Source organism: Oncorhynchus nerka, linkage group LG6 (genome assembly GCF_034236695.1).
Source record: "Oncorhynchus nerka isolate Pitt River linkage group LG6, Oner_Uvic_2.0, whole genome shotgun sequence".
Lineage (NCBI taxonomy): Eukaryota > Metazoa > Chordata > Actinopteri > Salmoniformes > Salmonidae > Oncorhynchus > Oncorhynchus nerka.
This window is the reverse complement of record NC_088401.1, coordinates 19,160,084-19,173,924: the sequence shown is the minus strand read 5'-3', so window position 1 is coordinate 19,173,924 and position 13,841 is coordinate 19,160,084. Positions and strand designations below refer to the sequence as shown.

The window sequence follows — 13,841 nt, the reverse complement described above, 5'->3', positions numbered from 1 at the left end:
CATCACTAGCCGGCTACCACCGGTTTACTCATCCCTGCACCTTAGAGGCTGCTGCCCTATAGACATAGACATGGAATCACTGGCCACTTTAATAATGAAACACTAGTCACTTTAATAAGGTTTACATACTGCTTTACTCTCATATGTATGTACTGTATTCTATTCTACTGTATTTTAGTCAATGCCACTCCGACATTGCTCGTCCTAATGTTTATATATTTCTTAATTCTGCTCTTTTACTTGAAGATTTGTGTGTATTGTTGTGTATTGTTAGATATTACTGCGCTGTTGGAGCTAGGAACACAAGCATTTCACTACACCCGCAATAACATCTGCTACATATGTGTATGTGATCAATACAACTTTATTTTATTATATTCTTAGGTACAGGAACAATGGTGGGCATTTTGAAGCAAGTGGGGACAGCAGACTGGGATAGGGAGAGATTGAATATGTCTGTAAACACTCCAGCCAGCATATTCTGAGTACGTGGCTAGGGATGCTGTCTGATGGTAGTGTAGGGTAGGGTTAATGGAGAGTGTGTAACGTGTTTAGGTTCCCTGTGGTCTGGAGGTGGGCAGTAGGACTGGTTCACATACCTCTATTGTCTTCTCAATGGAAAATGTCAAATGTGACCGTTGTTATCGGTGGCAGCAGAGGTAAAGTGTGCGTGTGTGTGTGTGTGTGTGTGTGTGTGTGTGTGTGTGTGTGTGTGTGTGTGTGTGTGTGTGTGTGTGTGTGTGTGTGTGTGTGTGTGTGTGTGTGTGTGTGTGTGTGTGTGTGTTTCCCACAGACCGTGGGGGTTTTGATGGTTGCTGAGGCGTTTGTGTCCGGCGTGTATCGCTGTATTGCCTCTAGTTCTGTGGGCAAGGATGAGCTGGACATGCCCTTCTATATAACAGGTACAGTACAATGACATCACACCACAGTCACAAAATCAAAACTACATCCTTCATTATGACTTGCAATATAGTACTACCCATTTGTGCACCATTGAATACATTAGTGTATACAGATGTAGGCCGGTGTCCTTTTTTGGTGTACTTCCGGGTTGGAGCGAGCGGTCGCATCTGCACTCGGTCCGCAGGTAGTATTACATTTCATTACATTTCATTACATTTCATTATAGTACAACGGTTTGATTTGTCTAATCTTATCAATTTCTTCTTAGCTAGCTACACAGCCGTCTTTGTATCATAGATAATTGCGTAATTATCGTATTTCGTCGTCCTAACGCAGTCTACACTGCCCTGCAGCTAGCCAGCTAGCTAACGTCCACCGTTAGCTAGTCCACCGTCTACCGATTAGCAGCACAACTATTACACTCAACTGAACGACTTGATTAGTGTAGTGTTAGCTAGCTACATAGTTGTCTTTGCTGTCTTCGTACCCAAGATAATTGTGTAGTTTAGAGTGTGTAGTTTTATGTCGTCCTTAACATAGGAGACTCTGCTAGCTAGCCAACAGCTAGCCAACGTCTACCGAACAGAACTTCTGCACTCAACAATCCTGGGTCGCATTTCGCTTCGCTCCACAGGTAGTATCACATTTTTCATTTCATTTCATTACAGTACAACGGCTTGATTTGTTTGATCGTAGCTAGCTACATAGCTAGCTACACAGCCGTCTTTGTATCAAAGATAATTGTGTAGTCTAGAGCGATTTCCTAGGTTAGTTAGCCAGCTATTGTCGTTCTTTTAACGCAACGTAACGTAATCAACACTGCTAGCTAGCCAGCTAGCCCCGAATAGCAGCACAGTAGAAACTATTACACTCAACGGAACGACTTGATTAGTGTAGTGTCAACAACGCAGCCAATGCCAACTAGCCTACTTAGTCAACAACGCAGCCTCTGCCAGCTAGCCTACTTCAGCAGTACTGTATCATTTTAATCTTTTTAGTCAATAAGATTCTTGCTACGTAAGCTTAACTCTCTGAACACTCGTGACGTGTAGTCCACTTGTCATTCCAATCTCCTTTGCATTAGCGTAGCCTCTTGTGTAGCCTGTCAACTATGTGTCTGTCTATCCCTGTTCTCTCCTCTCTGCACAGACCATACAAACGCTCCACACCGCGTGGCCGCGGCCACCCTAATCTGGTGGTCCCAGCGCGCACGACCCACGTGGAGTTCCAGGTCTCCGGTAGCCTCTGGAACTGCCGATCTGCGGCCAACAAGGCAGAGTTCATCTCCGCCTATGTCTCCCTCCAGTCCCTCGACTTCTTGGCACTGACGGAAACATGGATCACCACAGACAACACTGCTACTCCTACTGCTCTCTCTTCGTCTGCCCACGTGTTCTCGCACACCCCGAGAGCTTCTGGTCAGCGGGGTGGTGGCACCGGGATCCTCATCTCTCCCAAGTGGTCATTCTCTCTTTCTCCCCTTACCCATCTGTCTATCGCCTCCTTTGAATTCCATGCTGTCACAGTTACCAGCCCTTTCAAGCTTAACATCCTTATCATTTATCGCCCTCCAGGTTCCCTCGGAGAGTTCATCAATGAGCTTGATGCCTTGATAAGCTCCTTTCCTGAGGACGGCTCACCTCTCACAGTTCTGGGCGACTTTAACCTCCCCACGCCTACCTTTGACTCATTCCTCTCTGCCTCCTTCTTTCCACTCCTCTCCTCTTTTGACCTCACCCTCTCACCTTCCCCCTACTCACAAGGCAGGAAATACGCTCGACCTCATCTTTACTAGATGCTGTTCTTCCACTAACCTCGTTGCAACTCCCCTCCAAGTCTCCGACCACTACCTTGTATCCTTTTCCCTCTCGCTCTCATCCAACACTTCCCACACTGCCCCTACTCGGATGGTATCGCGCCGTCCCAACCTTCGCTCTCTCTCCCCCGCTACTCTCTCCTCTTCCATCCTATCATCTCTTCCCTCTGCTCAAACCTTCTCCAACCTATCTCCTGATTCTGCCTCCTCAACCCTCCTCTCCTCCCTTTCTGCATCCTTTGACTCTCTATGTCCCCTATCCTCCAGGCCGGCTCGGTCCTCCCCTCCCGCTCCGTGGCTCGACGACTCATTGCGAGCTCACAGAACAGGGCTCCGGGCAGCCGAGCGGAAATGGAGGAAAACTCGCCTCCCTGCGGACCTGACATCCTTTCACTCCCTCCTCTCTACATTTTCCTCTTCTCTCTCTGCTGCTAAAGCCACTTTCTACCACTCTAAATTCCAAGCATCTGCCTCTAACCCTAGGAAGCTCTTTGCAACCTTCTCCTCCCTCCTGAATCCTCCTCCCCCTCCCCCCTCCTCCCTCTCTGCAGATGACTTCGTCAACCATTTTGAAAAGAAGGTCGATGACATCCGATCCTCGTTTGCTAAGTCAAACGACACCGCTGGTTCTGCTCACACTGCCCTACCCTGTGCTCTGACCTCTTTCTCCCCTCTCTCTCCAGATGAAATCTCGCGTCTTGTGACGGCCGGCCGCCCTACAACCTGCCCGCTTGACCCTATCCCCTCCTCTCTTCTCCAGACCATTTCCGGAGACCTCCTCCCTTACCTCACCTCGCTCATCAACTCATCCCTGACCGCTGGCTACGTCCCTTCCGTCTTCAAGAGAGCGAGAGTTGCACCCCCTTCTGAAAAAACCTACACTCGATCCCTCCGATGTCAACAACTACAGACCAGTATCCCTTCTTTCTTTTCTCTCCAAAACTCTTGAACGTGCCGTCCTTGGCCAGCTCTCCCGCTATCTCTCTCAGAATGACCTTCTTGATCCAAATCAGTCAGGTTTCAAGACTAGTCATTCAACTGAGACTGCTCTTCTCTGTATCACGGAGGCGCTCCGCACTGCTAAAGCTAACTCTCTCTCCTCTGCTCTCATCCTTCTAGACCTATCGGCTGCCTTCGATACTGTGAACCATCAGATCCTCCTCTCCACCCTCTCCGAGTTGGGCATCTCCGGCGCGGCCCACGCTTGGATTGCGTCCTACCTGACAGGTCGCTCCTACCAGGTGGCGTGGCGAGAATCCGTCTCCACACCACGTGCTCTCACCACTGGTGTCCCCAGGGCTCTGTTCTAGGCCCTCTCCTATTCTCGCTATACACCAAGTCACTTGGCTCTGTCATAACCTCACATGGTCTCTCCTATCATTGCTATGCAGACGACACACAATTAATCTTCTCCTTTCCCCCTTCTGATGACCAGGTGGCGAATCGCATCTCTGCATGTCTGGCAGACATATCCGTGTGGATGACGGATCACCACCTCAAGCTGAACCTCGGCAAGACGGAGCTGCTCTTCCTCCCGGGAAGGACTGCCCGTTCCATGATCTCGCCATCACGGTTGACAACTCCATTGTGTCCTCCTCCCAGAGCGCTAAGAACCTTGGCGTGATCCTGGACAACACCCTGTCGTTCTCAACTAACATCAAGGCGGTGGCCCGTTCCTGTAGGTTCATGCTCTACAACATCCGCAGAGTACGACCCTGCCTCACACAGGAAGCGGCGCAGGTCCTAATCCAGGCACTTGTCATCTCCCGTCTGGATTACTGCAACTCGCTGTTGGCTGGGCTCCCTGCCTGTGCCATTAAACCCCTACAACTCATCCAGAACGCCGCAGCCCGTCTGGTGTTCAACCTTCCCAAGTTCTCTCACGTCACCCCGCTCCTCCGCTCCCTCCACTGGCTTCCAGTTGAAGCTCGCATCCGCTACAAGACCATGGTGCTTGCCTACGGAGCTGTGAGGGGAACGGCACCTCAGTACCTCCAGGCTCTGATCAGGCCCTACACCCAAACAAGGGCACTGCGTTCATCCACCTCTGGCCTGCTCGCCTCCCTACCACTGAGGAAGTACAGTTCCCGCTCAGCCCAGTCAAAACTGTTCGCTGCTCTGGCCCCCCAATGGTGGAACAAACTCCCTCACGACGCCAGGACAGCGGAGTCAATCACCACCTTCCGGAGACACCTGAAACCCCACCTCTTTAAGGAATACCTAGGATAGGATAAAGTAATCCCTCTCACCCCCCCCTCCCCCTGAAAAGATTTAGATGCACTACTGTTCCACTGGAGGTCATAAGGTGAATGCACCAATTTGTAAGTCGCTCTGGATAAGAGCGTCTGCTAAATGACTTAAATGTAAATGTAAATGTAAATGTAGGATCTTAATTTGATCACTCTTTTGTTGCCGAAACTTTCCTGCACTACAGGAAATGCAAACGTGTAGTGTATTCAAGGTACTGTATAAAAAGGAAAATTCTTCTACATTTTGTAATTTCCAGTTTATAATGTCAGACTTGATTTACCCTCACAAAAAATGTATCAACCCCCACAAAAAATGTCCATTCATAATCATTCACATTTCCTATTCCTGCAGATTATTTTTCTGCTGTTGCAAACTGTCTCAAATTAAGATTCTACATCTGTAGATGTGTCACAATGTAAAATCTATCAATGACTAACTATGTCTCACCCATCTCTCCCAGTCTCTTCCTCTCTCATTTAATTCACTCTATCTCTTTCTCTTCCTCTTGTCCTTTGTTTCTCTCACTGTCTCAATTCCTCCCCCACTCTTTCTGAGTCACTGTGATGTCCATCTAAAATCAAACACATTGATGACTGTGTGTGTGGATTTTTGTGTGGATATACCAGTCAAAAGTTTGGACACATCTACTCATTTAAGGGTTTTTCTTCATTTTTACTATTTTCTACATTGCAGAATAATAGTGAAAACATCAGAACTATAAAATAACAAATATTGAATCATGTACTAACCAAAAAAGTGTTAAACAAAACAACATCTATTTAATATTTGAAATTCTTCAAAGTAGCCACCCTTTGCCTTGATGACAGCTTTGCATACTGTTGGCATTCTCTCAACCAGCTTCATGTGGTAGTCCCCTGGAATGAATTTCAACAGGTGTGCCTTGTTAAAAGTTCATTTGTGGAATTTATTTCCTTCTTAAAGCCATCTCGGCTCCATCATTCATTGAATCAGATGGCTCATTTATCACAAAAACCCACTGATATTGCCAACTACTTTAATGACTTTTTCATTGGAAAGATAAACAAACTTAGGGATGATATTCCAGCAACAAACGCTGACACTACACATCCAAGTGTATCTGACCAAATTAGTAAAGACAAGAATTGTACTTTTGAATTCCATAAAGTCAGTGTGGAAGAGGTGAAAAAACTATTATTGTCTATCAACAATGACAAGCCACTGGGGTCTGACAATCTGGATGGAAAATGTCTGAGGATAATAGCGGACAATATTGCCACATCTTCAATCTAAGCCTACTAGAAAGTGTGTGCCCTCAGGCCTGGAGGGAAGCTAAAGTCATTCCGCTACCCAAGAATAGTAAAGCCCACCTTACTGGCTCAAATAGCCGACCAAACAGCCTGTTACCAACCCTTAGTAAACTTGTGGAAAAAATTGTGTTTGACCAGATACAATGCAATTTCACAGTAAACAAATTGGCAACAGACTTTCAGCACACATATGGGGATGGACACTCAACAAGCACGGCACTTACACAAATGATTGTTTATTGGCTGAGAGGAATTGATAAGAAAATGATTGTGGGGGCTGTCTTGTTAGACTTCAGGGCAGCTTTTGACATTATCGATCATTGTCTGCTGCTGGAAAAACATATGTGTTATGGCCTTACACCCCCTGCTATAATGTGGATTAAGAGTTACTTGTCTGACAGAACACAGAGGGTGTTCTTTAATGGAAGCCTCTCAAACATAATCCAGTTAGAAGCAGGAATTCCCCAGAGTAGCTGTTTAGGCCCCTTGCTTTTTTTCAATCTTTCTAACGACATTCCACTGACTTTGAGTTAGGCCAGTGTGTCTATGTATGCGGATGACTCAACACTATACACGTCAGCTACTACAGCAACTGAAATGACTGTAACACTTAACAAAGAGCTGCAGTTAGTTTCGGAATGGGTAGCAAGGAATAAGTTAGTCCTAAATATTTTCAAAACTAAAAGCATTGTATTTGGGACAAAACATTCACTAAACCTTAACCTCAACTACATATCGTAATGAATGATGTGGAAATTGAGCATGTTGAGGTGACTAAACTGCTTGGAGTAACCCTGGATTGTAAACTGTCATGGTCAAAACATATTGACACAACTGTAGCTAAAATGGGGAGAAGTCTGTCCATGATAAAGCGTTGCTTTGCCTTCTTAACAACACTATCAACAAGGCAGGTCCTACAGGCCCTGGTTTAGTCGCATCTGGACTACTGTTCAGTCGTGTGGTTAGGTGCCACAAACAGGGACTGTTGCAGTTGGCTCAGAACAGGGCAGCACGGCTGGCCCTTAAAAGAACACGGAGAGCTAACATTAATGACATTAATGACAATCTGTCATGGCTCAAAGTGGAATAGAGATTAACTTCCTCATTACTTGTTTTTGTAAGAGGTGTTGACAAGCTGAATGTACCAAGCTGTCTGTTTAAAATACTAGCACACAGTTCGGACACCCATGCATACCCCACAAGACATGCCAGCAGAGGTCTCTTCACAGTCCCCAAGTCCAGATCAGACTATGGGAGGCGCACAGTACTACATAGAGCCATGACTACATGAAACTCTAATCCACATCAGGTAACTGATGCAAGCAGTAAAATTAGATTTAAAAAGAAGGTAAAAATACACCTTGTGGAACAGCGGGGACTGTGAGTAACATAAACAGAGGTACTGTCACATGCATATAAACACATGATAACATACACACTATACACACATGGATTTTGTGATATAGATATGTGATAGTGGAGTATGGGCACACTTAGTGTGTTGTGAGTTCTGTAATGAATGTATTGAATGTATTGTAATGTTTTTAAAATTGTATAACTGCCTTAATTTTGCCGGACCCCGGATCCATAATAAATACAAATAAATACAAATGCAAATGCGTTTGAGCCAATCAGTTGTTTTGTGACAGGTTAGGGGTGCTATAGAGAAGATAGCCCTATTTGTTAAAAGACCAACTCCATATTATGGCAAAAACAGCTCAAATAAGCAAAGAGAAACAACAGCCCATCATTACTTTAAGACAAGGTCAGTCAATACAGAACATTCTTTTTTTATATACCCCTTTTTCTCCCCAATTTCGTGGTGTCCAATTGTTTTAGTAGCTACTATCTTGTCTCATCGCTACAACTCCCGTACGAGCTCGGGAGAGACGAAGGTTGAAAGTCATGCGTCCTCCGATACACAACCCAACCAGCCGTACTGCTTCTTAACACAGCGCGCATCCAACCCAGAAGCCAGCCGCACCAATGTGTCGGAGAAAACACCGTGCACCTGGCAACCTTGGTTGGCGTGCACTGCGCCCGGCCCGCCACAGGAGTCGCTGATGCGCGATGAGACAAGGACATCCCTACCGGCCAAGCCCTCCCTAACCCGGATGACGCTAGGCCAATTGTGCGTCGCCCCACGGACCTCCCGGTCGCGGACGGTTACGACAGAGCCTGGGCGCAAACCCAGAGTCTCTGATGGCACAGCTGGCGCTGCAGTAACCACTGCGCCACCCGGGAGGCAATACAGAACATTTTAAGAAGTTTGAAAGTTTCTTCAAGTGCAGTCGCAAAAACCATCAAGCGCTGTGATGAAACTGGCTCTCATGAGGACCGCCACAGGAAAGGAAGACCCAGAGTTACCTCTGCTGCAGAGGATAAGTTCATTGGAGCTACCAGCCTCAGAAATTGCAGCCCAAATAAATGCTTCACAGAGTTCAAGTAACCGACACATCTCAACATCAGCTGTTCAGAGGAGACCGCGTGAATCAGGCCTTCATGGTTGAATTGCTGCAAAGAAACCACTACTAAAGGATGCCAATAAGAAGAAGAGACTTGCTTGGGCCAAGAAACACGAGCAATGGACATTAGACCGGTGGAAATCTGTCTTTTGAGGAGTCCAAATTTGAGATTTTTGGTTCCAACCGGCATGGCTTTGAGAGATGCAGAGTAGGTGAATGGACGATCTCCGCGTGTGGTTCAACCCGTGAAGCATGGAGGAGGAGGTGTGATGGTGTGGGGGTGCTTTGCTGGTGACACTGTCTGTGATTTATTTAGAATTCAAGGCACACTTAATCAGTGTGGCTACCACAGCATTCTGCAGCGATACGCCATCCCTTCTGGTTTGGGCTTAGTGGGACTATCATTTGTTTTTCAACAGGACAATGATCTAACACATCTCCAGGCTGTTTAAGGGCTAATTGACCAAGAACAAGAGTGATGGAGTGCTGCATCAGATGACCTGGCCTCCACAATCACCCGACCACAACCCAATTGAGATGGTTTGGAATGAGTTAGACCGCGGAGTGAAGGAAAAGCAGCCAACAAGTGCTCAGCATATGTGGGAACTCCTTCAAGACTGTTGGAAAAGCATTCCGGGTGGCTACTTCGAATAATCACTAATATTATATATTTTGATTACTACATGATTCCATATGTGTTATTTCATAGTTTTAATGTCTTCACTATTATTCTACAATGTAGAAAATAGTTTTTTTTAAATAAAGAAAAACACTTGAATGAGTAGGTGTGTCCAAACTTTTGACTGGTACTGTATGTCAATATGTTGCAATAGAGATAGAACAGAGGGGGTTGGCGCTTTATCCCCTGTGTGTATTATCCCTGTCTGTGTGCTAGTGTGAGTTGGATCCTGTGTGTGTGTGCGTGAGTATGTGTTGTCTGCTGTGTATTTGTATTTGTGTCGCCCCGTGTGCGTGTGTGTGTTTGTGTTCTCCCCTGTGTATGTTACCCCTGTGTGTTTGTGTGTGTGTGTGTGTGTGTTGTCCCCTGTGTGTTTGTGTTGTCCCCCTGTGTGTGTCGCATTTTGTGTGTGTGTGTGTGTGTGTGTTGTCCCCTGTGTGTGTTGTCCCCTGTGTGTGTGTGTTTGTCCCCTGTGTGTGTGTGTGAATGTGTGTTTTTGAGTGCAACAGGAACCTGGGGCTGTTATCGAGTCACTTCCCTGGGCCGCCAGGCCCTCTTTATTTCGGGAGACCTAGGGGTGTTTGGGAAAGATAAACACTATCTGCCATCAGGAAACCCTAGAGCCGTTTCCACGGGAAGTGTCAAATAGCTAAAGTAAATAAAAGGCCTTTTCACTGTATTTCTCTGGCTGCTTTTACCCACAATAGCTATTCAACATTGTCATCAAAGGTTAAGAAAATGGCGGCTTGGTCAACACTTGAGAGTAGGATTCAGATTCGTTGGAGGTCTAGTCAGATGGTGGGCAGGGAGGTTTGTCGTGGGGTTAAAAAGGTTATCAGAGCTGTTTGTATAGAGAGGTGTAGACCAGAATGGCTTGAATAGGAACTGAATCTCTGCATCCCTCTCTCTCCCTTTCACTCTCTCTCCCTCCCTTCCCTCCTACCTTACCTCCCTTTCCCTCTCTCCCTCTCTCCCTATTTCCCTCCCTTTCACTCTCTCTCCCTCCCTTCCCCCTCTCTCTCTCCCTCCCTCCTACCTTACCTCCCTTTCACTCTCTTTTCCTCCCTGGCCTCCCTCCCTCCCTCCCTCCCTCCTACCTTACTTCCCTTTCACTCTCTTTCCCTCCCTCCCTCGCTCCCTCCTACCTTACCTGCCTTTCACTCTCTTTCCCTCTCCCTCCCTACCTCCCATTCCCCTCTCTATTTCCCTCTCTCCCTCCTTACCTCCCATTCTCCCTCTCTATTTCCCTCTCTCCCTCCTTACCTCCCATTCTCCCTCTCTATTTCCCTCTCTCCCTCCCTTCCCCCTCTCTCCCTCTCCTCTCTCCCCCTCCCTCTCTGTCTTCCCCCTCCCTTCCTCTCACAGATGTCCCAGGAGGCTTCAGTGTGAGTCAGGAGGATGAGCCAAGGGAGGGAGGAGACCTACACCTCACCTGCGTAGCCAATAAGCACCTGTACACCAATTTTTCATGGCAACGGGTGACTGACCCAGCAGAGGCCACACCCCCGACCCCCTCCCTGGGTGGTGAACTGTCCTCAGGAGAGGCCACACCCCCTCCCCCCTCCCTGGGTGGTGAACTGTCCTCAGGGGAGTTTTCTGACACTCTGAGTCTATTGCTTAGCAACCTGACGACGGGGGATTCTGGAACCTACCGCTGCTCCGCCAATCACCTGCTGACGGGACAGAACACACATCTGGACACACAGGTGGACGTCACAGGTGAGCCCTCTGACCTCTGACCTCTGACCTCTCACACAGGACCACTCTGATCATCATCATCATTACCATCATCATTATCATCATCGTTACGATCATCATTATCATCCTCATTACCATCATCGTTATCATCATCGTTATCATCATCATTATCATCCTCATTACCATCATTATCATTTTCATCATCGTTACCATCATCATTATCATTTTCATCATCGTTATCATTACCATCATCATTACCATCATAATTGCCGTCGTCATTACCACCATCATTATCATCATTATTGTCATTACTATGACACATTCACACATCCATGGACAAACAGGGTAATACTCATATCAACATACTCATAGACGTACTCACACCTGTCATTTCAACTCAGCAGAATTGCTTTGATGAATTTAACGGATTGGCGATGTCCCTTTACATTTTATGGGAATAACGCCTTTCCTTCAGCACCTGGTATGTACATAAACACTCACGTTCACACACAGTGATACACCTACACACACACAGTGATACACCTACACAGTGATACACCTACACACACACAGTGATACACCTACACACACAGTGATACACCTACACACACACAGTGATACACCTACACACACACAGTGATACACCTACACACACACAGTGATACACCTACACACACACAGTGATACACCTACACACACACAGTGATACACCTACACACACAGTGATACACCTACACACACACAGTGATACACCTACACACACAGTGATACACCTACACAGTGATACACCTACACACACACAGTGATACACCTACACACACACAGTGATACACCTACACACACACAGTGATACACCTACACACACACAGTGATTTTTTTTAAATATTTTTTTTATTTCACCTTTATTTAACCAGGTAGGCTAGTTGAGAACAAGTTCTCATTTGCAACTGCGACCTGGCCAAGATAAAGCATAGCAGTGTGAACAGACAACACAGAGTTACACATGGAGTAAACAATTAACAAGTCAATAACACAGTAGAAAAAAAAATGGGCAGTCTATATACAATGTGTGCAAAAGGCATGAGGAGGTAGGCGAATAATACAATTTTGCAGATTAACACTGGGGTGATAAATGATCAGATGGTCATGTACAGGTAGAGATATTGGTGTGCAAAAGAGCAGAAAAGTAAATAAATAAAAATAAAAAAACAGTATAAAAACAGTATGGGGATGAGGTAGGTGAAAATGGGTGGGCTATTTACCAATAGACTATGTACAGCTGCAGCGATCGGTTAGCTGCTCGGATAGCTGATGTTTGAAGTTGGTGAGGGAGATAAAAGTCTCCAACTTCAGCGATTTTTGCAGTTCGTTCCAGTCACAGGCAGCAGAGTACTGGAACGAAAGGCGGCCAAATGAGGTGTTGGCTTTAGGGATGATCAGTGAGATACACCTGCTGGAGCGCGTGCTACGGATGGGTGTTGCCATCGTGACCAGTGAACTGAGATAAGGCGGAGCTTTACCTAGCATGGACTTGTAGATGACCTGGAGCCAGTGGGTCTGGCGACGAATATGTAGCGAGGGCCAGCCGACTAGAGCATACAAGTCGCAGTGGTGGGTGGTATAAGGTGCTTTAGTGACAAAACGGATGGCACTGTGATAGACTGCATCCAGTTTGCTGAGTAGAGTGTTGGAAGCCATTTTGTAGATGACATCGCCGAAGTCGAGGATCGGTAGGATAGTCAGTTTTACTAGGGTAAGCTTGGCGGCGTGAGTGAAGGAGGCTTTGTTGCGGAATAGAAAGCCGACTCTTGATTTGATTTTCGATTGGAGATGTTTGATGTGAGTCTGGAAGGAGAGTTTGCAGTCTAGCCAGACACCTAGGTACTTATAGATGTCCACATATTCAAGGTCGGAACCATCCAGGGTGGTGATGCTAGTCGGGCATGCGGGTGCAGGCAGCGATCGGTTGAAAAGCATGCATTTGGTTTTACTCGCGTTTAAGAGCAGTTGGAGGCCACGGAAGGAGTGCTGTATGGCATTGAAGCTCGTTTGGAGGTTAGATAGCACAGTGTCCAATGACGGGCCGAAAGTATATAGAATGGTGTCGTCTGCGTAGAGGTGGATCAGGGAATAGCAAGGCAACATCATTGATATATACAGAGAAAAGAGTCTGCCCGAGAATTGAACCCTGTGGCACCCCCATAGAGACTGGCCCTGATTTGACACACTGAACTCTGTCTGCAAAGTAATTGGTGAACCAGGCAAGGCAGTCATCCGAGAAACCGAGGCTATTGAGTCTGCCGATAAGAATATGGTGATTGACAGAGTCGAAAGCCTTGGCGAGGTCGATGAAGACGGCTGCACAGTACTGTCTTTTATCGATGGCGGTTATGATATCGTTTAGTACCTTGAGCGTGGCTGAGGTGCACCCGTGACCGGCTCGGAAACCAGATTGCACAGCGGAGAAGGTACGGTGGGATTCGAGATGGTCAGTGACCTGTTTGTTGACTTGGCTTTCGAAGACCTTAGATAGGCAGGGCAGGATAGATATAGGTCTATAGCAGTTTGGGTCCAGGGTGTCTCCCCCTTTGAAGAGGGGGATGACTGCGGCAGCTTTCAATCCTTGGGGATCTCAGACGATATGAAAGAGAGGTTGAACAGGCTGGTAATAGGGGTTGCGACAATGGCGGCAGATAGTTTCAGAAATAGAGGGTCCAGATTGTCAAGCCCAGCTGATTTGT

The 13,841-nt window shown here is 46.7% G+C and overlaps 1 protein-coding gene across 2 annotated transcripts in view; it reads left to right on the top strand.

Moving 5' to 3' along the window:
- The window catches only part of LOC115130123 (vascular endothelial growth factor receptor 1-like), a 90,907-nt gene that overhangs the window by 52,393 nt on the left and 24,673 nt on the right, over positions 1-13,841 (top strand). For both annotated transcript variants that reach the window (XM_065019353.1, XM_065019354.1), the window contains 2 exons: positions 794-902; positions 10,768-11,121. In XM_065019353.1, coding sequence (XP_064875425.1) covers positions 794-902; positions 10,768-11,121 — 463 coding nt within the window. The remainder of the gene's footprint in view (positions 1-793; positions 903-10,767; positions 11,122-13,841) is intronic.